Here is a 25203-nt window from a genome sequence, read left to right on the forward strand (position 1 = left end):
AAAATTAATGACTCCCAATTTCCTGGATAACACAGTAGATGACAGCCATTCTATTAAGACTTTTGGCTAGAAATAAGGTGGGGAAAGGGAATTATTTCTTTAGTCAATTTAGTTGGGATTTTTCATGCTGTTCCTATTGTGGGTGAGGAAAGAGTACTAGAAAGAAGAGCCTGCTTCTTAGTGTATTGTGAGGCACAACACAGAGTGCAAGGTTGGGAGTCAGGGGTTTGTGTTCAAATCCAGATATTAATTCACTATGTTGGTGAACTTGGACAAGCTACTCTGTCAAGGATAACTTCTTAGGCCCCTGCTAGTTCTAAATCGAAGATCCTATGAACTTTGACCAGTTCATAGGATTAGGGGCCAGATTCCCTTTTGTTTAAACCCCACCCCAACATTGCCCAGAGGAGACAGGGGTGCATTCTGTATGTTGCACAAACAAGTCTCTCCTAAACAGGGCAGGCAGTTCAGGCAGAGGCCAAATTGCAGGTGCCACAAGAGTTGTTTCCCAGCACCCTCCCTGATGACAAAGGCAATGAGGGTGGAGGGAAACAAGGTGAACTAATGCTGAAGGAGAAAAAACCCTCTAGCTTACAAGACCCAGAAGCATCTGAAAAACTTATTTTGTTAAGATAAAGAAAAGCTGGGCCAGCAAGCTCTGCCTGATTCCAGAAGTCATAACCCAGGTGCTTGAGTCAGTCAGTAGTGCAAAGGAGACACTAGTTAGGCCTTCCTGCCTTTCCCTTTGAAGTTGCTACCTTACCTGTACTGTTTTGAGCCAGCAATAAAAATTCTCTCTGAAAAGGTGGGACTGAACTCTTGGCTGTTTTCACCTGTGAGAAGGGGGTGGAGGAAGAGGAAGAGAAAGAATAGGCGTTCAACACACTTAGGCAAGTTAATGTTAACAAAGCCCCTGGATCAAGGCTTGAAAAGTCTTATAGCAATCACAATGCAGTGAAATAAATGCTCCGACCCTAATCCCTGTAATACTAGTCTTCCCTTTCCTTTGGCCAATTGACTTCTCCTTCTTTTACTGCTGAATCCTCAATCTACTCCCATCACACAGGACTCCCAATGCCCCCCTTCCTTTTGGCTTTTTCCTTCTCTTGACAGAATCTTACTCTTTTCCCATTTAGCCCTCATTTGGAAGAAATAGAAGAGACTGTCTAGTTCAATTACCTCATTTATTATAGATGAGGAAAATAAGGCCTGGCCGGGGGGGGGGGGGTCTAGGGTGGGGGGCATGGTACTTTACCAGGTTTCATCTTTCATCTTCTTTAGATGTGACTTTTTTGGCTTCCCCAAAATGACATCTCTAGATGCCAATCTCAGGTGTCAAAAAGCAATTTGCAATGTTAAAGTGCTATAGAAATGTGAACTCTTATTACAAACTAGAGATGGAGGAGGCAGAAGGGTTGATTACCTGAAATGACAACCTGTTCTAAACCTGCTCCCCTCAGGAATCTCTCTGTTCCCTTTGGGAATCACTATAGTAGTTTTCCTTCATCCCTAGGTAGGAAGATGATCACAGCAATAAAAGAAGGGAACAGGCCTCACAACACAATTTTTGTTTTATTCCAGTCTGGTAGGGCCCCTGAGAGCTGGCTGCTGAATTCCTTGGAGGTGTGGGAATGGACCTCCTAAGTAGGTAAAGAGTACAGTCAAAAAAGGCATCTTCAAGGAAATTTGCCACTTCCACATCATAAATTTTTTTCACAAATTACAGATGTTGATATGACACAGACATGACTTCTCAATGCTGCTTTTTGAGTCATCTGTTTCTGACCATACATGGAGCTTCCTCCCTTTGTTGAATGGCACAAGTTATATTTTTCTCTATCCTGACTACAATGTCCAGAGAGCACAGATATATGAAAGCTATTTGCAGGACGGCAGGTGGCTGGGGGAACTTTGGAAATCTCTCACCAGAAATGGGGCTTGTGTCTCAGGAGATAAACCATGGATAGAATAAGTGGGAATTAGGTAGAAATTCACTCTCTTGAGAGTTAAAGCAAAATCCAGACTTAGCTCTCCAGAGATAATGAACAGGTTTTGCTCTCCCTTCCTCCCTCCCTGGACAAGAGTGCTGGGCTGGATCATCACTTACATTCTGCCTGGGCAATGATGGAGATGGAGGCTGATCCTCCTTCCGTGCCTTCCTTAGCTGTGCCTTTGGTAATGACATCATTCAAGATTTCCCATTGTCCACAGAAAACATGGTTCTTCTCCACAGTTTCAAGTTTGCAGACAGAGCTGGACTTCTTTGCTGGAATCTGGCTCTTTCCCTTGGCAAGCTCCTTCTGATGCCCAACATCTGAGTCTGGTGCACTTTGGCACATAATCTCCATCACTGCCATCTCATAGGTTCACTGAGACCCTGAGGGAAATCAAATCACATATTTTAGAACTCTCTAATTTATAGTGTAATAGTCTAAATTGCTGTTGCCTGTATTTCAGTCTTAGGCTACAATTTCCACTATAGTAAAGACAGTGCTTTAGCTAAACTTTTTTATTGTCCTCTTCCTCCCCCAGAAGACTATTTTATTGCCCAGTGGCTCTTAAATGTTTGTTGAATGAGTTTAATTAATACTGTGATTTTTAAATTCTCTCCATCTTGAGAGATAAGTGTGCTTAGAAGCGGAAGCAGAGAGCCCAAGTAGGTGGTACAGTCAGTTTAAATACAGATTTTGTTCTCGCACTCAGGTGAGGACTCAGGTGAGATTAAATGGCATTCTGGGAAGTGCCAAGGACTTCTGGGGATTGAAGTCTGGGGTTCAAATCTCCATTTTTACATACCCCCATTTGATCGTTATTGGGAAAGCAGTTTCCCCAAAAGGATGAGGAAAACATAATCAACTTAAAGATTATAATAATTTGAGGATAAGAGGAAAAAAGAACAATAACAACTTTAGGAATAATAACTATAGGAACCGTAATGCCAATCAAAATAATGACAGTGCTTCAAATGAGGAAAATGATGATACCCAACAAAATGCCCAACAACAATATATAAAAAATGGAGCTCGACCACGCTATACTCAGGGTGAATACCCCCAACAGTGTGGGGTATCCCAAAAAGCTGCCCAAGCATCTTTATGAAGGTGTGAAGGGGGGGTGAGGGCCTTGGAATCAAAGAGTGAAACCTTTGATTTTCCAGACCCTGATATTTTAGTGCCAACAACCCCTATACATTGGACTGAAGACAGGGCAAGGTTAGAAAAGGAAAACATCAGGGAAAGGAAAAGTGAGGTTTGGTCTCTTTTTATGCCATATGCTATCCATCAAGGCCTGGCCCAAATAAAAATCTTCCATGAATGCCCTTCTTGTCCTAAACTCCTTCCAGCTATGAACTAACATCATAGTGCTTTATATACTTTTTAGGATACTGTCATACTATTCTTTCTTTATTATTATTATTATTATTATTACTCCTCTGATGGCACTTTCATGCTACTCTGTATATTACAGATATCAATGTATTTTTCAAATCCTTTACTAGGCTAGGAGTTCCTTGGGAGCTGGGACTATGTCTTATCCATCTTTGTATCCTTTACAGTGCCCTGAACATAAAAGGTTTTGAGAGATATTGTGTGAATATATATATGTATATATATATACACACACACATATTTATATATATATGTTTACATGCATGTGTATGCAAGAAGAGAAAATATAGAAATATATTGTGTAAAATATATGAAAAAATTTATATATTTAATATTTTAATATAAAAATCTTATGAAAAGGGGGAAAATCTCTCACTCGACTTTTAAATTTTATTTATTTATTAAGAAAAACCCTTACCTTCCATCCTGAAATCACTACTGTGTATTGGTTCCAAGGCAGAAGAGTGGTAAGGGCTAGGCAATGGGGGTTAAGTGACTTGCCCAGGGTCACACAGCTAGGTAGTATCTGAGGTCAGATTTGAACCTTGGACCTCCTGTCTCTGGACCTGGCTCTCAATCTACTGAGCCATCCAGTTCCCTTCTCTCACTTGATTTTTTGGGAAGTTTTATGTAATATACATGTAATATATCAGCAAGGTTTCTGCATCAAGCATACACAAACACATCAAAATAAAATAAAAAAAACAAAAAAAAACCAAAAACCCAAGCACAGCTCTACCAGATAAGAAAGAATTCAACTTTGTTCTTTTTGTGAGCTTAATTATCAATCAAATATTGGGGAGGGGCAGCTAGGTAGCACAGTGGATAGAGCACCAGGATTGGAGCTGGAAGGACTAGGTTCAAATCTAGCCTCAGATACTTCTTAGCTTTGTGACCCTGAGCAAGTCACTAAACCTCAATTGCCTGGTGCATTCCACTCTTCTGTCTTAGAGTTGATACTAAGACAGAAGTTAAAGTTTTTTTTTAATAGTTTAAAAAAATTAACTATTGGTGACACAAAGATCTAATTGAAATAGTTCCTGTCCTCAAGGAGTTTATACTCTATCAGAAGAATTAACATGTATAAGAGAATATAAAATAAATTTAAGGAAATTTTGTGGGGGTGGTTCTAGCAAGTGGGGAGGTAAATCATGAAAGGTCTCTTGTAGGAGGTGGGTTTGAGTTGAACTTTGAGAGAAACCAAGTGATTCTAAGGGGGAAAGGTAAGGAAGAAGACTGAGGGAGACTGTAAAGGCATGGAGAGAGTGGGGTAGAATGTTGTATGTGAGGAACACCAAGAAGGCCAGTTTGCCTAAATCATTGAGTTTGTGAAGAAGACTGATGTATAAATAAGGTTGGAATGGCAGATGGGAGTCTGGTTGGGAAGAGTTTTAAATAGAGGAGTTTTAGTTTAATTCTAGAGGTTGTAGGGGACCACGGGAGTGTGCTTTAGGAATATCAATTTGACAACAAGGAAGAGAATGAATTGAAGAGGACAGAGAAAACAATTGAGGCTATTGTTCTACACACACACACACACACACACACACACACACACACACACACACACACACACACACAAAGGGAGAGGCTGTTGTAATAATCTAGGTGAGAGGTGATGAGGGCCTGAACTAGGGTGGTACCTATTTGAAGAGAGAGAAGGGGAGGGATGTGAGAGATGCTGGCTATGTGTTGTGAGGGAGGAGGGTGAGGAATCAAGGCTAACAATCTAGATAACTTTGACAGAAGAAGGGAAATTTGGAAGAGGGATGAGTTTTGGTGACAAGATGAGTTATTTTAGCCAGAGCCTAGGACTAGATATAGGGATCTGAGTGTTATCTGCAAAGAACTTATAATGAAATCCCATAGAAGGCATTAAGAGTGAGTATAGACAGAGGAGAAAAAAGCCTTGGGAAGGGAGCAGGGAGCTACACTCACATTTAGGGGGTAAGATATGGATAATGAACCAGTAATGGAGGATGTGAGGTCAGGCAGACAGGAGGAGAACCAAGAGAGAGCAGTGTCATGAATACCCAGGGAAGAGAGTTTCCAGAAAGAGAGTATGGTCACCTGCTAAATATGTTGAGGTCAAAAAGAATAAGCCTGAGAAAAGACCATTATGCCATCTGATTTAGCATTAAGAGATCATTGGTAATGTTGTGTGTTGAATGATGAGGTCAGAAGTAAGATTACAAGGGGCTAAAAGGGATAAAGTAGATAGAGGAGAAATAGTGGAGGAAATAAACTGCTAGACTGGCTTTCTCAATGAATGCAGTTGGTTTTCTTTGCCTCAAATATTTTTGCCTTACCAAAAATGTTTTTAGTTATATGTAGGGGAAGATGTCAGACATGCAGACAGGCTCATTGTGATCCCCATATTCATTTGTCCTCTGGTTGAGACAAGGAGAGTCTTGTCTATTCTTAGGTTAGCTCTTATATATCCTTTTAAATATGAGAAATAATCTGATTTTTTTTTTTTAGTGTTCTAACATTGACTCTGCAAAATGTGTTATATTCTAGATGTAATTTGCTATATGTCAAGAAAAAGGCTAGTTTCCTAAGATGCATCATGGCTTTGATGCATTGTGGCTCTCAAGAAGCAACAGATAGGCTTCCTAATGCAATGTTTATATTGAACTGCTTTTTTAAAAATCCAAGAACACTTCTAAACATTTACATTCAGAAAACAGCAATGGTTGAAGTCATTTCATTGTCTGTCCACCTCCACTCCAACCCTCTCCAAAAAAACAGTTACTACTACTAAACAAAATATGAAAGGAAGAAACAAAGGTTCATCTTTTTCCTGGCCCACCTTTTCTCATTTGACCAAAGAAGCTGATCATAACAGAGGAATGTAACCCCAATGTAATTCTGGATGAAACAACAAAATCACTTTGCAAAAAAATGAACACAAAAATCTTAGTTTATATTGGTGCTTCTTTTTTAAAAAGTATTTTTTCCTAATTCCAGGTAAAAACAATTTTTAACATTCATTTTTAAAAATTTTGAGTTCTAAATTCTTTCTGTCCCTCTCCCCTCCCTGAGACAGCAAGCAATCTGATACAGATTACATATGTGCAGTCATGCAAAACATGTTCCCATATTAGTCATGTTGTCAAAGAAAACAGAACCAAAAAACATGAAAAAAATAAAGTAAAAAAATAGCATGCTTTGGTCTGCATTTAGACTCCATCTATTAGTTCTTTCCCTGGGAAGTAGATAACATTTTTCATCATAAATCCTTCAGAACTGTCTTGGATCATGGTATTGCTTGAGAGTAGTCAAGTCTTCCACAGTTGATCATTTTACAATATTGTTGTTACTGTGTACAAAGTTCTGGTCCTGCTCACTTCATTTTGTATCAGTTCAAATGTCTTCCCAGGTTTTTCTGAAACCATTTTGCTTGTCCATATTGCTTCTAAAGCTTTTTAAAAGGCACTACTCTTCTCTCTACCTTAGAATTTTTTTTCTCAATGACTAACAAGGTACTAAATGCAGCCAGTTACTCATTGAAACCATTTTCTTTCTAAGGTGGTTTAAGAAAAGAATTAATAGAAACAGAAAATCACAGCCTTCCTTATCTTTGCTCAGCTTACTTTTACTCTGGAGGCCCTCAGCATTTAAGGATTCAATTTATATTCCAGGCCTTTTTCAGGGGTGTATGCTTTGTCCTCTAGATTCAAAGCAAGGACCAGGGTGAGTGGCACAGTGGATAGAGTGCTGGGCCTCATCTTTGTGAGTTCAAATCTGGCCTCAGAACACTTGCTAGCTATGTGACCCTGGAGAAGTCATTTAACCCTATTTGTCTCAGTTTCAACATCTGGTGAAGGAAATAGCAAACCAGTATCTCTGCGAAGAAAACCTCACATGTAGTCACAAAGCTTTAGACAACACTGAACAATAATAAAGGACTAAGCCCTCTTTTCGATCTGTTCTCCCCACTGTGGCTGGTTCCCCCCTACATTGCTGATATTCAACTAAAGCTGTAGATCTTCATATCCACCTCTATATAAACACACACACACATATACACATACTTCAAACACACATACTTCTTGATTTATCAGTCAAGAAGCATATATTGGGCACCTACATGTACCAAATACTATATTAAGTACTGGGGGTACAAAGAAAGCAAAAATATGACTTTTATACACAAAGGGCTCATATTCTAACTGGGAAGGAGCCATGGAAACAACTATTCATATACAAGATACATCTAGTGTAAATCATTTTACAGATGAGGAACTGGGGCATGTGGGGTTAAGTGACATGCCCAGGATCCCCTAGTTAATAAATGTATAAGGCCACATTTGAATTCAAGTCTTTCTGACTCAGTCTGGAGCTCTATCTAGTTCTCTACTTTGTTGCCCCCAAAAGGAAATTAGAGGCACACAACTGGCAAACTGATTTAATCCAGGCTATCCAGAAAACCAGAGGTATGGCTGGGACCAAAATCTAGCTATCCCCACCCCTTACTTATCACAAATTCATCTAATATCTTGGAAATACCCAACGCCAAATCTAATTTAACAGTTCTACTCAGAATACAACCAAATAAGTCTCTGTGAGATGTCTGTTGTTATTGTTGAGTTGTTTCAGTGGTGTCTGACTCTTTGTGACCCCATTGGGGGTTTTCTTGGTAAAGATACTGGAGTGGTTTGCCATTCCTTTCAGCTCATTGTTTACAGATAAGGAAACTGAAGCAAACAGGGTTAAGTGTTTTGCCCAGGATCACACAGCTAATGAGTATCTGAGGCTGGATTTGGACTAAGGTCTTCTTGACTCCAGGCCCTCTGTGAGATGACAGAGACCCATCTCAGGAAGTCTTTAATTCATCATGAAGGTAAGTGGAGGCAGGCATCTTGTTTCTGATGGGTGGCCAGTCAATGGCAGCTGGCCTGTTACTAGGTTTTAGGAAAATTTGTCCTTACTAAAGAGAAGTGGATGCTTTGGCTTAGGCAGCCAAGTTCATACATCCCTCATGGTTTTACTTATGACTCAACCAAGCTGGCAAGCTTACAAAATAAGACAACAAGGAGCATATTCAGGGGCTAACTTACCCGGCCAGCAGCTGCAGCCCTATAGCACAACTGGTGAAGGCTAGCAGTATTAAGGTATCAACTCCTCAGGGAAACACAAGTAGTGCCAGAAAACTGTAAAGCAATCCCCTGTGGTTGGCTTTAGAGCCTTCTATCAGCCGCATGACTGTGACTCAGGCACTCTGTGAACTAGCCTCCAAGTTCATTAAGCTATTCTAGTGTAGAATTCTGCCCAACAGCTGTGAACACCCACTCTCTTCTCCAGGCTCTCCAAACTTCTTTTTTTTCTTTTTTAAACCCTTACCTTCCATCTTGGAGTCAATACTGTGTATTGGCTCCAAGGCAGAAGAATGGTAAGGGCTAGGCAATGGGGGTCAAGCGACTTGCCCAGGGTCACAGAGCTGGGAAGTGGCTGAGGTCAGATTTGAACCTAGGACCTCCCATCTCTAGGTATGGTTCTCAATCCACTGAGCTACCCAGCTGCCCCCGGCTCTCCAAACTTCTGCACTGTGAGCTAGATTGAAAAAGAAAGCTAGGACCCAGATCAAAATGATCGCTGGGTAAAATACAGAACCAAGGTTTTATTCCTAAAGTTATCTAGATATCTAGGAGGCATCATGATATTGCAATGACAAAATACGAGAACAGTGACCTCCTGTCTGATGATCTGAGCATGGAAGGAGTCCAGGGGTTTGGAGCCTCCTCTCTTCCTACAGCCAAGGAAGCTAAGGAGTTAATGGCCCTAGGATGACCCTATTCCTAACTTGAAAGAAAATATATAGCCTAAAAACTTTCATCTGCCAGGAACATTTTCCCTAGCCCTGCCCATGCTTCCCAAACACACCCTCACCAGTGTCTGGCCATGCTGAAGCTCTCCTGTTAACCTTGTATGACAAAGCTAAGGCCACAGGAAGCTGCTTCTAGTCAAACCTACTCCCTTTCATTGCCATAAAATCAAGGATAAAAAACTCAGTGGATAGAGTGCCAGGCCTGGAAGGTCCTGGGTTCAAATTTGTTCTCAGATATTTCCAAGCTATGTGTCTTTGGACTTAATTAATTAATTCCGACTATCTATAATTAGTACTGATTCTAAGACAGAAGGCAAGGGTTTAAAAAACTAACCGACCAACAACCAAAGAATAACAGAGAGAGGAGTTATTCAACACTTTCAGGCCTAGCATGTATTTAGAGGCACACTGTACAGAGCTAGGTGGTGCAGTAGGTGGAGCGCTGGACTCAGAATCAGGAAGACTCCTCTTCTTGAGTTTAAATCTGGTTTCAGATACTCACTAACTGTGTGACCCTGGGCAAGTCCCATATAATATGTATATTTTTTTAAAACCCATACTTATCTCTCCCATTAGAATATAATCTTCCTGCAAGTAGGCATTCTTTCATTCTTTGTAGCGGAATCCTCAGTGCCTTATACAATCCTTGGCACATGGTAAGTGCTTAATAAATTCTTGTTATTTTATTAAAAAGTCAGTCAGGTGGCACAGTGGATGGAGTGCCAGACCTGGAGTCAATAAGACTCATCTTCTGAAGTTTAAATCCATCTTCAGATATGTACTAGTTAGGTGACCCCGGACAAGTCACTTAACCCCACCTACCTCAGTTTCCTCATCTGTCAAATGAGTTGGAGAAGGAAATGGCAACTCACTCTAGTATCTTTCCCAAGAAAATTCCAAATGGGTTTTGATTTTAAATGAGTATTCTCTTATTAACAATGACCAGTATGGAAGTATGTTCTGTATGATAATACGTGTGAAATGTAGATTAAACTGCTTATCATTTCCTAGAGGGGGAAGGGAAGAGAGAGAGACAATTTGGATCTTAAAATTTTTGAAAACATATGTAAAAATTGTTATCACATGGATTTGGGAAAATGAAATATCTCTGAATTTTAAAAAAAGGGGGAAAATACCCCCAAATGGGTCAGGAAGAGTTAGGCAACACTGAAACAGCTAAACAACAAAATACTGTATTCCCCCAGGGTTGCTAATAACTCTGGCCTTGCTTCTCCAAGTAAATCAATAGAAAGCTTATTTGGAACTTTTGTGGGTGGCAGTTTTTTTGGGGTGGTCGTGATTGGGGTAGTCCTACAATTGGCAATTTAATAAATATTCATCAAATACCTCCTAATGAGCAGAGAAGACCTGGGTTTGACTATTGGCTCTGCCAACTTACTAGCTGTGTGGTCTAGGGCAAGCCTCTTTCCTTCTCTGGGCTTCTGTTTCTTTATCTTTAAAAAGAAGGAGTTATATGAGATGAAATTTAAGAGACCTTCTGGCTTCAAGGAAATTTAGGCTTCCCAAATAAATCTGGTCCATCTATGCCATGACAGAGCAAGAAGGGACCTCAAAGACCATCTAACCCAACTCGTACCTAACGAAGAAACCCCATTTCTGACATCTCCAACAAGTGATGATAATAATAATAATAATAATAGATAGTATCTTGCAAAGTGCTTTACAATGTCATCTCATTTATTCTCAAACCACTCCAGTAAGGTTGGTATTATTATTATTATCATTTCCATTTTACAAATGAGGAAACTGAAGTTAAGTGACTTGCCCAAAGGCACACAGATAGTAAATGTCTGAGATTTAGATTTGAACTTGGTTCTTCCTAACTTTTCAGGGCTCTGGATACTTTATTTTTCTAGTCTTTGGTCCACTCACGTGTAAGACATGATGATCCCTAAGATCTCTTTTAGGTCTGGATTATATGTAACTCTATGAAAATGCCTTGGTTGATGACTGATGATGATCTCATAATATTACTGAGTGTGTAGATACAGGAGATTAGGCTAAATGAGTATGTATTGACTCCAAGACAAACATGGGAAATCAGTTGTTTAAAACTACAACAACCAACCCCCACCCACCAAATCTTCCATCCTTAATATAGCATGTTAGAAGGATCATTTATTATTTTCCCTAAAAGAGGAGTGTTGGGAAAAAGAACCCAAACATAAACAGTGGTTAACTGAGGGACCTGCTTAGTCAAGGATCACCAAACATTCAAATCATCTTGTTCCTATTAGGCCAACTATTTTAATAGGCTGATGCCCTAGATGCCAAGTTTGATGCCAAAGTGCTGAAAGGTGCTGCCTAGCTCCTTCTCTCTGGGAATATTCACAAAAGTTAACTTCTCATGAAGTTTAACATCCCTGACCAAACACAGACAAGTCTACACACAGCAAGGCATGCATGAGGTTTGCCCATGAGCATACTCAGTCAGACCTGAAGATATTGTAGGAAGCTCCAGGGCTTTGCCCACCACAACCCTGTCTTGTCCAGCTAACATGAATTTAGTGTCCACTTCAAGCTAAGCACTGGAGTCCATGTTCTGTAGGAGATACAAAACAAACCTGGCCCTTGCCTGTTTTTCCTTGCCCAGTCAAGTAAAATCAATCATTCCTGGCTTGTACCAGCTCCTGCCTAATGTTAAAGTCTTGTCATCTGCCTTATTTCTCAGTCCCCAAGTGGGTTAGGGATTCCCCATTTTCAAAACTGGCTCCCACTTACAATGAGCTTTAAAAAAAAAAAAAGAAACTCTTATCTTCTATTTTAGGATCAATATTAAGTAAGGGAGTAGTAGTAAGTAAAGGAGAAGCAATGGGAGTTAAGTGACTTGCCCTGGGTCACACAGATAGGAAGTATCTGGGACCAGATTTGAACCTTGGTCCTCCCAACTCTGGGCCTGGCTTTCTATCCACTGTGTTGTCTAGCCACCCTTGAAATCATCTTAAGCTACTTCAGGACCCCATATGCCTTAGTGTCTCCACAAGTAAAATGGAGATTTAAAAAGCTCTGTAATTTTACCAAGAAGACTTCTCAATGTTGATTGTTACTGAATGATTAGGACAAAGCAATGTAAAGTCCTTGTAATTATTTCAATTAGGAATGGAAATAGGTACTTTGAATATACAATGGGGCAAATAGCAGAAGTAGGATAACAACTTCCTGAATAATTAATTGGCTTTAAACCAAATTCATTCTGATACTTTCTCCTGTGACCTTCCAACCTGCTTAGACCTTAGGCTTCATTGGGACAAGCCATGTTGTGGATGAAATATTGAGTCTACAAAGGCTTACCCAAGCAAGGGGAGAGGTCAGTGATTGGCACAGGGAAGATCTAACCTAGAAAAATGGGTGGCTGAAAAGATAACCCCCAAAGCCAAGAGATTTCATTATACTTTTCTGACCCTATCTCTCACGAACACAGCCTCCTTCCAACCCCCAATCCCTTGCCCCTCTCAGATGCCTCTTTGTTTCAAACACTTATTTGGCCCCTCAGACCCTTTCCACTTTGACTACTTGCTCTCCCCACTCATCTCCGCCTTACCAAATCTCATCCATCTTTCAAGAAACCTCTTTCAAGAAACTTTGCTTATTCACCCTGGACCTGAGTGACTTTTTCTTCCTTTGAATGTCTACAGTGCTGGTGGTAAACTCAAATAGGCATAGGGCCACTAAACCATACAGAAGGATTTCTGTAGGCCAAACATTGACGTAGAAAACCACACATTAATGTGATCTAAATTTTACATATTTTTATTTATTGGTTCAGTATTTTCCAAATGCATTTTAATTTGGTTTGGAGCACATGGAGTGATGTGCAGCCCATGGAGCTAGGTGTTTGACACATTCAGTATAGAGGACTTACTATAACGCTCACTTTGCATCTAGTATATTTTGTATGCCTATGCCTTCACTTTTTAAAAAATCTTTCCTAAGTATTGATTCTAAGGCAGAAGAACAGTAAGGGCTAGGTATCTGAGGTTAAGTATCTTGTCTAGCTTCACACAGCTAAGATGTGTCCGAGGCCAAATTTGAACCCAAGTCCTCCTCACTCTAGGCCTGGCCCTCTATCCCCTGTACCACTTAGCTGTCCTTTCACCATTCCCTAACAAAACCATGCTTATTCTGGATCTTTCCTGAGTCCAAACACCATTTGCTTATTCTATGCCCTTCCCACCACCCCTCTCATATCTACACCCTACTCATTTCTTCAGGGGAGAGCTCAAGTCTTACCTCTCCCATCAGTCTTTTCCCAAATGTTCTAGCTCTGGGCACTTAGCCAAATCCTGCCATGCTTTCATTCAGAGATGATAGATATGAAAGTATCTGAAAACTATGTTCAATCAATAAGTATTTATTAAGCACCTACTGTATGCCAGGCCCTGTGCTAAAACCCTGGGGGTGGAAAGAAAGGCAGGAAGACAAAACCAGTCCCCACCTGCAAGGAGTCTACATGCTAAGAGAGATTACATGTACATCACTTGGTACATCCAAGTGTGAATGGAGGAGGACCTCCCAAGAAAGGCTCTAGTAGCTGGGGACTTTAGAAAAGCCCCACACAGAAGGTGTGACCTGAGTTGAGCCTGAGAGGAAACCAGGGAGAGCATTCCAGATCTAGGAGATGCATGGAGCACTCTTGCTCCCTGGCTTCCTTTAATTCTCAACTAAAACCCCACTTTTACAGGAAGCCTTCCCCAACCCCTCCACTCCTGAGCCTTCCCTTTGTTAGTTATAGTCAGGCCCTCATCTAAGGGTATCAGTTCCACGACTTATTTCGGATATCTGAAGCTGTGGATAAGTGAACACCTGCTGACCCCATGTTGTTCATCCTTTATTTCAAAGAGGAGCAATGACATCAGGGGTCTATGCCTTGACTTGCCTGTGAATTGGATTGAAGTGAGGCAGTCTCACAAAGCCCTCGGCCTCACTCTCTCTCTTCCAGGGTCATCCAAGTCCAGTAGCAGGACAAAAATCAGGATGCCTGGTGATGGCCTGACCAAGCTCTAAGGGTGGCACAGCCTGCTTCAGCTGCCTTCCTGGCTACTGGAACAAACTTTTCCCATCTGCCCATCTCTCTGGGGGAAGCTTCCCGTTCTCGAGGGAGACATTGCCTTTCTCACCTCTGGGTTTGAGGCCCATCAGCTATTCTCTAATCTGGTTTCTCCTTCTGTGGAGAGGATTTTCCTTGGGTGTGGTGGCTGAGCATGCGCCAGTTTCTTGGAGCCAGTTTGGGTGGCAGGTGGACCCCCAAGTTGGATGAGCAGTCCTGAAAAGCCATTCCAGAGGTTCTAGGCCTCCTGAACATCCCATATACCTCATATGTATGTGCTCTGGCATTTGAAGGCGGACCCCTGGCTCTTCTAGTTGACTGTGGATCATGGAATCTTTGGAAAATGAAGCGGAGGATAAAGGAACACTACTGCATTTCCCATTTATCCTATATGCAGTTTGCATGTTATCTCCTCTATAAGCCTCTTGAGGAAGCACTAGGGCTGTCTTTGACTCTTTTTGTATTCTCAGCAATTAGTACAGTGCCCGGCACATAGTAGGTATTTAATAAATGTTGATTGATAGATTGATGGAAATGAGATATGGAACTTCATGTGTGCAGCACAGCAACTAGGCTGGCATAATTGGGTCACAGAATAGGGAGAGGGAAATCAAGCATAAGGCTGGAAGGAAGGGAGCAGGTTGTAAAGATCTTGAGATGCCAAAAAGTTAGTAAGAGGGAGCCAATGGGATTCTTTGAGAGGGAGACATGATATGCTTTGCCCACTGAATAGCAGGTGGATAGAGTTGGGAGAGATATCCAGAAAGACCAGTTAGAAGAGTCACCTCCTTTCATGAGGATCTGAATTAGGGCAGCAGTTGCAGGAATAGATTATGGGGGAAAAAACTCCAGTTTTTGTTTTGATTTCACTCCTTGTTTTTCATTTTCTACTGAGGATAGAAGTAGTGTGGTAGAGTGGAATAGTACAAAAGACATCAATTCAAATCCTACATATTGCTGCTTGAGTGACTGGGCAAGTCAAAGCACCTCCTTAAGGACTCAGTTTCCTCATCTGTAAAATGAGGAGATTGTGTTAGATGAATCCAAGGTCTTTTCAGCTCAAAATCTTTAAGTATTCTCTGTCTGGGAGTGGGGGTGGGGAAGTATTATAAATGTAATCAGTTGGGACACAGGAAGAGGGAAGATAATCAGAGTAAATTTCATCAGCCAGTCTTTCAACTTCTGTAGCCAAGGCTTCCTACTTCTATTTTTAGGCAATAAGTACCAACTTCTGGTTAACAGTCCTGCTTGAGAGCCTTTTGTGAAAACTGTTTGGAGGCCCTGAATAACCCTGTGACCAGGCAAAAACTCAGAAGCCCATGGAGCAAGGGAAGAGGGGTTGGGGTGTCCCTTACTGGCTTAGTGAAAGGCTGGGAATGCAGGAGGTCAGGCTGACTCCAGGAAATTGTAGCCAGGCAAGTTTTTTTATTTTTCCTGGCTGGCCTTTCCTTACTTCTTTATTCAATCCACAGCTGTTTTGGACATGTTTCCTTCCCTTTACGGACTCTCCTCCCTTTTCTGGGGCCTCGGGTAGCAGCCAGTAACCATCAATTTCCATGTATGCCTCAAGCACCTGACTCTTTTGGAGTTTCAGGGATAATTGCTATAGAGAACATAGTAATATATAAACATAGGCCTTTTCCTTGAGGAATCTACAGCTTCACTGGAATATAGTGACATAGGCTTTAAGAGCTCATAGGGTAGAATACAGAGTATCTGACAAATCTCTTCCTTTTACAGAAGGTGAAACCAAAGCCAGTGAGGGGTTGAGTGAACTGCCCAATTTGAATTCAGATCTTCTACTACTACAATTGTTGCTTTCTATCCAACATGCCAAGCTAGGATAGGTGGTAGAGCAAAGAGTGTTGTGTCTGGAGTCAGGAAGACTTGAATTCAAATCCAGTCTCAGATACTTCCTGGCAAGGTGATTCTGGGCAAGTCACTTAATACAGTGGCCTTAGTTTCCTCATCTGTAAAATGGGCTGGAGAAGGAAATGGCTAACCACTCCAGCATCTCTGCCAAGAAAACACCAAGTGGGATCATAAAGAGTTAGATACAACAGAACAACAAGAAAACCCCAACACATCAGTCCCTTCCTTCTACAGTCTCTTCTGTGAGATGATTATCCGGGGTCTAATGAAGGGAAAGGTCACTATCCTCTGGAGGCAGTCTATTCTTCAGCAGAGACAGAATAGTACACTTGTAGGAATGCCAAATTAAAAGAAGAGATCCACTTATCCAGTCTACCCCTGACACTTATTAGCTAGCTACCTGACCATTCTCAGTCTATTTCTATATCTGTAAATGTGTACAATACCAACAGTACCTAGTTCACAAGGGATTGTTTTGAGAATCAAACAAAAGCATCCAGCAAACTTTAAAACCCTCATATAAATATTGGCTGTCATCATCATTATCATATTGTTGGACTGGTTCAATTGTTTAAAAGCTCCTCCTTATTCTGAGTCAAAATTTGCCTTCTGGGAACTTTCATGTGTTGGTTGTAGATATCACATATACTATATAGTAATTATAATAAATGCCAATATTTAAGTTCTGAGCAGGGAGGGAACACTGGATTTGTTAGAATCTTTTGAATACACAAGGCAGGAGAGTTTAACAACAAATAATCTGGTCACTAACATCTTTCTCTTTGTCTTTGTTGGTGTAGGTTTTAGGGGCAGTAGTTGAACTCTGAACAGTGCCTGGAACATAGTGGGTGCTTAATAAATGCTTGTGGGGAGACAACTAGGTGGCTCAGAAGATTGTGAGCCAGATTTGGAGAAGGGAGGCCTGGGTTCAAATGTGGCCTAAGATACTTCCTAGCTGGGTGACCCTGGGCAAGTCACTTAACCACATTGCCTAGCCTCAATACACAGTATTGATTCTAAGACAGAAAGTAAGGGGTTAAAAAGAAAAGAAAAGAAATGCTTTCTGACCAACTGAACAGGTCTGAGAATCACATCACTACATAATGGGGCTGTGGGGATATGTGCCCAAGTGAACAGAAGTGAACCTTGGAAGCCAGAATGCAGAAGTTGGTATAAGCCCCAAAGCCTGTAAGTGAGAAGAATGTGGGGAATGGCCCAAGAGGAAGCAATGTAGTTGAGACTTATTGCCTACTACTCATTTAGCCTAGGATCAGAAAGACCAAACTTAAAAAGACAACACAGAAGAAAGACTCTTGGTCAGGACTGTGCTAGGTTACTCAAAGCTTAAATTCCTTAGCCCAGGGTTGCTGTTGTTGTCTTGACCTTACCTTCTTCTGCCTTAGTATCAATTCTAAGATAAAAATAACAGTAAGGACTATGCAATTGGGATTAAGTGACTTGCCCAGGGTTGCAGAACTAGAAAATGTCTGAGGTCATATTTGAACCCAGGTCCTCTCACCTCTAGGCCTGGTGCTCTATTCACTGTACTACCCAGCTACTCCCATCCCAGAGGTTCTTAGTGGGGGTCCATGGATGGGGTAGGAGGAGGCAGGAATTACATCTTTATTTTCACTAACACCTCTATGTATTTTGATTTTATAAAAAATATTTTTTCTGACAAAGGGTCCACAGGCTTTACAAGCCTGCAGAATAAAAACGTGGTTTAGTCATTCTGCTCTTGTGAACAGCCACCATGTAGGTCAGTAGTATCCAAGAAACCTAATCTGTGTCAAAGTCCACATACTTACACACCCTCTACAGGCCCCCCCCCTTCTTGCCACTCCCTTATGTAAAGTGTTCTAAAAACTCAAATCACCATAATAACATTATAATAGTTAGCATCTATATAGTGCTTTCAGGTTTGAGAAACACTTTATATGCTGTCCTATCAGATTTTCACAACCATCTTTGGAAGTAATACTATTATTATCCCCATTACAGGTAAGGAAACTGAGGCAAACACAGGTTGTGAAAGAGAAATCTTTACTCTATTGTCTATCCTGAGTTAACACTAACTTAAGTGCCTCACTAGATAGTGAAGACAGGATTAACTCTCCTTAGTCTACCTTTTGATTGAATCAACACAAGCTTGAACTAGATGGAGGAGCTCACAAACCACTTAGTGAATTCACACCCTATTTAGTGCTAAGTGAGAAGCCAGCAAGATACTTGGAAAGATCCACCATTTATTAACTCAGTCAGAAACTAGTGAATTCTTTTGAGAGTCACACCTTCAGAAACTGTTCAATCAGGAAACTAAACCTTTTTGATGAGAAGTTGACCTTCAGAAGGTGAGAAGTTGATCCGACAAACACTGCCCTCTGGGCAGTGCTAGACAATTTGGAAACTGGGATTGGTTCCTGAGAAGAGGGGAGGAGACAAGAAGCTACCATAAAAGCAAGCCCAAACTCCCTCAGAGATGATGGATGGTTTTTGAGAAGATAGTCTGAAGAGACTGTCTGCTGGAGATAGTCTTCTGACTGGGGAGAGTCTTCAAGGGAGCCTCACTAGAGACTGCGGTTTGGATCATGGATTTGGAATTTAGCTTCAACTTAAGACCAGAGTCTTGGACTTGAAACTCCTAGTTTCCTAAGAAACTAGCTTCCAATCTTGGAGGAAACCATGTAGTTACTCACCACTAGCCTTTCTGGTTGATATAGGATAGATAACTTCTCTATCCCCCTCACATTTCTCTTCTTTACTGTTTCCTCTATATTTATAAATACTTATAAATAAATTTCTGACTTGAGATATAATAAATATTGGAGACCACATAATTTCATAAAATTATTGTCCAAACATTAATTTTCACTTTTACAAGGTCAAATGACTTGCCCAGAGTCACAGAGCTACTAAATGTCAGAGGCCACTTTTGAATTCACATCTTTCTGATTCCAAGTCCAGTTCTCAGTTATTATTAGGTGATAGGGAATCACTTCTCATTTGTGCCTCAATATTGTCTTTACAAATGAGGCCAGTACTCTCTGGCCACATATTTTGTGCTTTGATTGAAGGTATTAAAGAACTACAGTGATATTTCCATTCTAGTCCTCAATTTCTTTTATTTATGATGGCATTTGGAATCAGAAAGGTAACTTTACAATTCCTTATGGATCTATTTGGCAACAGAGAGTACAATGTGAATCATTAAACAGCAGCCTCAAGAAAAAAAAAAAGACTACAGTTGTACTTCACTTAATATAACAACAGATCTGTTCATTAAAAGTTACATGTAAGTCAAATGAATATTTGAAAAGTTTGATCCTATTTTAAAAGTAATTAGGAGAGAGATTTTCTAAAAGAACATAGAAAATGGTCTTTTAATGTGTCCTGGTTGGTTCTGGTTAACTGAATATTCTGCTTAACTTCAAGGTAACTAGATTATCAATTTTTAAAGAATTAGGTAATATGAAATTTCTCATTGTGAATATTCTTATTTGAACTGTCTGATTAGAGTCTAGGAAAATAAGAGTTTATTAAACTACGGTAAAAACTTTAATAAAGCAAATCATTACACACCCACACATCCCACTTTTTTCTATTTTGTAAAGGTAGACTCTCCAACATATGGGGTTTTTCTAGGGGCAGGGTTTATCTATTATAAGAACAGGTCAAGGAAGATGAATTCTTTGTCACTGTGAGAGGATGCTTCTAAGGAATTGTATATACTGGTGACTATTTCTGAAAGTAAGGAACTCATTTAAGGAACTTTAAAATAAATACCAAGTGCAAACAACTTTTTCACAGAAAACAAAACTTCCAACATATGGAGGAAATTACAGAACCCAAACTCCAACCTTTAAAGTGCATTTTAATTTTGGCTGTGGTCTACTTTCAGAAGCTGCATTATTTGCACCTTCAGACAAGTGGACCCAAATATAAACACCATAATTATCAAGCTACTAGCCTGGGAAACAAGTGTGCATCTGACAAGTCACTTTACATAAAAGGACAAAATTCTCCATAGACATCCATCTACTTTTCCACAATATCCCTTTGTACTACACTGGAGAAGAGGAAGGAAAAAGGGAAAGGGAACTCATACTTGAAGCTTAGCAAAAACAATCTTCAGAAGGTACTGGTGACTGACTATTCTATGATAAGGGATGGATAAATCACAGAACAACCTCGTACTACATCATCTCTCAAGTTATCTTGGAAGGAAAAAAGAAATCTTAAATTTACATCTTGTTCTTCTGTGATACTCATTATCTGCTCACATGGAATATGATACCATTTTGGATCATTCATGGGTCTCTCCATTCTCCTAGATGTACCTCTTCCCCCATCCCAGTCTCATCCTCAATCCTAATTTTCATTTAAATAATTTATTATGGGACATTCTGGTTCCCCTTGCCCTGAGCCATTCTTCAGCTTATTTCTTAACTTCAATACAAATAGCTTCTAGCTGATTTTTACTATTTCTCTCAAGTGCTGACAAAGGGATGGCACCCCAAGATGAAAGAAAGTTTTTAGCAAACTTCTCTATAAAGCAAGTTTCTCTTATAAAGGTCTCACTTCTAAGATGTATAGGGAACTGAGTCAAAATTATAAGAAGAATAAGAGCCATTTCTCACTTAACAAATGGCCAAAAGATATGAACAGTTTTCAGAGGAAAAAAAATTCCATCTATCATATAAAAATGTTAGAAATCAGTGCTATCAAACTCAAATAGAAATGTAGATAACATTATAAACTAACATTATCTGTATTGTACTATATTTTTATTTATTTTGTTAAACACTTCCCAATTATATTTTAATCTTGTTCCTATAGGATTTAGGAGTTTGCAAGCAGTTAAGAGTAGGATACTTCTGCTACAAATCATTAAAAATAAAAATGCAAATTCATCAGATCAGGTAAGATGACAAAAAAGGAAAACAACAAATGTTGGTGGGGATGTGGGAAAACATTAACGCACTACTGGAGCTATAAACTAGTCCAATCATTCTGAAAAGCAATTTAGAACATGCCCAAAAAGCTGTTAAACTGTATCCTGTCACTAAGTCTATACCTCAAAGGGATTGAAGAATGAGGAAAAGGACCCATTGGCACAAAAATATTTATTGTAGTTCTTTTTCTGGTGTCAAAGAACTGGAAACTATCAACTGGGGAATGACTAAACAGGTTATAGTATTTGAATAATAGTGCCCTCTTAAGAAATGATAGTGGAAATGGTGTCAGAAAAACCTAGGAAGACTTTTATGAACTGATGCAAAGTAAAGTAAGGAGAACCAGAGAACAATTATACAACAATGGCAATACTGTAAAGATAATCAACTCTGAAAGACTTGGTAATTCTGATCAGCACAATGACCACCACAATTCCAAAGGACTCTAGGTAAAATATGCCATCTACCCCCAGATAGAGAGCTGATGAACTCAGTGAACTGAAGCACATTTTTTTCTTTCTTTTCTTCACTTCTTTCTTCCTTTACCTTTGTTCTTTCTTTCTTCCTTCCTCCCTCCCTTGAAATTTTGTTTTATGTAAGGGTTTTGTTTATCTTGCCTTCTTAATGGGAGGGAGTGAGAGAATTCAAAACTGATAATGAAATAAGATTGAATTTAAGAAGTCCATTTGTAGTTAAAACACACACATACAAATTCAATTTTTACAAGGGAACCCATATTCTTTCCTTAGTTTTCCTTATCAGCCTCCTGTGTAGCAGAAAACCCCAAAGTTTGTAAAGATAACACATTTTAAGCCAGATAAATTGAGCTAGAACCAATAAATGTCTGAGGGACAGCCAATCAGGGTCAACAGGTAGATTTGCTTTAAATCAATGAATGAATCAACAAACCCTCAAATCATTCATTTCCATATGCCAGAAGCTGTGCTAAACAATGTAGGTTACAAATACAAAAGTGAAATAGTACTGGCACACAAGAAGCTTATATTCCAATGGGGGAAGAAACACTGTACATCTGTACATGAGTATATATACAAAATATATACAAAGTAGTTTTAGGAGAGGGAGCCCTTTCAACTGGAGAACCAAGAAAGGTTTCTTCCAAATATTAAGAGTTAAAAATGAGGAGGCTGTGCATTTGGGCCTGGGGGACAGCTAGTGGCACCAAGGACAGGAGGTGAAGTTTTTTCTATGTTCAGAACAGTAGTATGCCAGATGGATTGAACACAGAGTTCAAGGAGGGTAGTAAAGTTTAAGATGGCTGGAATGGCAGAACGGGGTCAGGTTGTAAAGCTTTAAAATGTTAAACAGAAGAGTTTTGATTTGATTCTTGGACCAATAGGGAGCCCTTGGAGTTTGCTGAGTATGTGTATGTGTGAAGGGGTAGGTACTGTGATGTGATCAGACCTGTATTCTAGGAAAATCCCTCTGCCAGCTGAGTGAAGGACAGGTCTGAGTTGGGGAAGCACTTGAGCTAAGGAGGCCAGACTGGAAGCTATTGTAATCACCTCGGTGAAGGGTGAAGAGAACCTGAGCAAGGGTGTCGGCTGTATGAATGGAGAGGACACCTTCAAGAGAGATGTTGTAGAGATATGAAAACTGACTGGATATGTGGGGTGAGTGAAAATGAGGCATCAAGGATGTCACCTAGGCTAGTGCTCTGCCTGATTTGGAAGATGGTGGTACCCAGGAAGGAAGGGAGGCAAAGTCTGGGAGAGAGAAAATGTATTTGATGAGCTTCTGGACAATCTGGTTTATCCAATGGGCAATTGGTGGTGCAGACTTAGAGCTCAGGAGAGGGCTAGATATATAGTTATGGGAATCATTTATACAGAGGTGGTAATGCAACCCATAGAGACAGAGGATAGAGAAAACAGAAGAGGGTTCAAGACAGAGCCATGGGGATCACTTATGAATCAGCAAAGGAGCCTGAGAAGAAGCAGTCAGCTATGTAGGAGGAGAATCAAGAGAAAGCAGTGTCCTGAAATCCCTTCGAAGTGAGAGTATCCAGGAGGTGAGGATGGCCAACAGTGTCAAATGCCGCTGAAAGGTTAAGGAAGATGAGGTTTGAGATGAGGGCATTTGATTTGGTGGTTAGGAGATCACTAGTACTTAAGAGAAAGAACAACATCAGTTGAGTGATGAGGTCAAAAGCAAGATTGCTGGGGTTAAGAAGAGAGTTGAGAGGAAGTTGAGGCACTGATGGTGGATTTTTTAAAAAGAAGTTTGACTGAGGAAGGAAAGAGATATAGAATAATAACATGGGTGCTAAGACCCACTAAAGCCTTTAGGGGAGCTATTTCTTTGCATCTACTTAGCTCTGTGACTTTAATTCTCTCAGGGCAAAACTAGTCAAATTCCCTCTGCCCTGACTGTTTGATAGTAGCTTCAGATGGCCCAATTCACCAAAATAATATCCCACCCCCAAATCCTCCCATTTCCTCACCCCAAGAATCATCATTATTCACACTATAGACTTAGGTCTGGTTCAGCCCTCACTTCAAGAGCCTTTCAGCAGTTCCCGTGATTACAACACATTAGACAAAGGCTTGGCCTAGAAAAAAGGAAACTTTAGCAGGAAAGTGGGTGGTTGAGTACAGATACAATAGCATTCGGGACTCAGAAAGGAGCCTACTTCCAAAGATTATATTATTTTGCAAACAAGCAAGAATCTTTTTTACAAAAAGGGAGACTTTAATCAGTCACCCAGTTGATCAGCTTCTGGCTCAAAAAGCAATCAGACTCTAGCTCCTCTCCCTGAGGGCTAAGCATCAATTCTGCCTCTCAGTGGTTGGTGGATTTATACCTTAGGGAAGAGGCACAGTATTGGGTACTCTTAAGAGAGAGACTTAAAAAGATCATAGTCATAGCTTTAGAAGAAACTTTAAGGGTCATTAGATCCTATTGCTTCATTTTGCAAACACCAAAACTGAAGCCAAGAGATTTTAATTGATTTGTCTGGGGTCACACATGAGGGCAGCAGGGAGTATAGTGGATAGAGCAGCAGGCCTGGAGTCAGGAAGACCTGAGTTCAAATTCGACATCAGACCCTAGACAGGTCACTTAACCATGGTGGCTTCAGTTTTCTCATCTATCAAATGAATTGGAGAAGAAAATGGCAAATCACTCCAGTATCTTGGCCAAGAAAACCCCAAATGGGGTCACAAAGAGTTGGACACAACTGAAAAACAATAGTTACAGCTAGGAAGTGTCTGGGACAATAATAGAACCTCAGATGTTCTTGACTGAAAACTTCTATCCACTAAAGTACTTCTCTAAGATGTCACCAACCTTTGAGACTTCTGTGTAATACTGTCCAAATTTATATTTTCTTATCAAGCTTGTCCTTATTGTAGTTATGGGGACCTGATGATACAATAGGGGTCAAATAAAGAGCCTTCAGTTTGCCTTTGGTGTCTAGAACAGCTGTTGCACAGACTCCACCCTTTATTAACAGACTCTGGAGAAGGCTGTTGGTAATTTAGTTCAGGATGAGCACAGTGATATGGCGGGAGCAGCCATCTAAAAATAAAAGATACCAACTTTAGAAGATAGTGGATTCTAACCTTTTTAGGCCTTGGTTTTTATCTTTAAAATTAGGAGATCGTATTAGATGACAATATTTCTAGATAGAGAAATGGAAAACTTGTTAGTTTTAAGATTAGAAGCCTTAGGTTCAAATCCAGAGTCAGTCATTTAATCCCCAAGTAATCTTGAGCAAATTATTTAAACTCCATGAGCCTTAGTTTCCTTGTCTGCAAACTGAGATTAGATTAGATGACTTCTAACATCTCTTCTAAATCTAGTTTTATGTACCTTTGAATAAAATATACTTTTAATAGCCATGGGCAGCTAGGTGGCATAGGGAATAAAGAGCCAGACACGAAGCTGGGTTTAAATTTGGCCTTAGATACTTCCTAGCTATGTGAACCTGGGCAAGTCACTTAACCCTTGCCCTTCTGTTTTAGGGTTATTACTCAAGATAGAAAGTAAGGGTTTAAAAAACAACAAAATCTGACACACAAAAGATTTTGGCAAAGGATAGAAAATCTCAGAAGATATTACTGTAATTTT

General features: G+C 40.1%; 1 protein-coding gene across 3 annotated transcripts in view; it reads right to left on the reverse strand.

The window, feature by feature from the left end:
• Nucleotides 1–25203, reverse strand: part of MAP3K14 (mitogen-activated protein kinase kinase kinase 14) — a 51291-nt gene that overhangs the window by 18176 nt on the left and 7912 nt on the right. For all 3 annotated transcript variants that reach the window (XM_007482487.3, XM_007482485.3, XM_001368346.5), the window contains exons 2-3: nucleotides 2108–2377; nucleotides 764–833 (exon numbers count right to left, since the gene is read on the reverse strand). In XM_007482487.3, coding sequence (XP_007482549.1) covers nucleotides 764–833; nucleotides 2108–2357 — 320 coding nt within the window. In that variant the 5' untranslated portion in view covers nucleotides 2358–2377. The remainder of the gene's footprint in view (nucleotides 1–763; nucleotides 834–2107; nucleotides 2378–25203) is intronic.

Source organism: Monodelphis domestica, chromosome 2 (genome assembly GCF_027887165.1).
Source record: "Monodelphis domestica isolate mMonDom1 chromosome 2, mMonDom1.pri, whole genome shotgun sequence".
NCBI lineage: Eukaryota > Metazoa > Chordata > Mammalia > Didelphimorphia > Didelphidae > Monodelphis > Monodelphis domestica.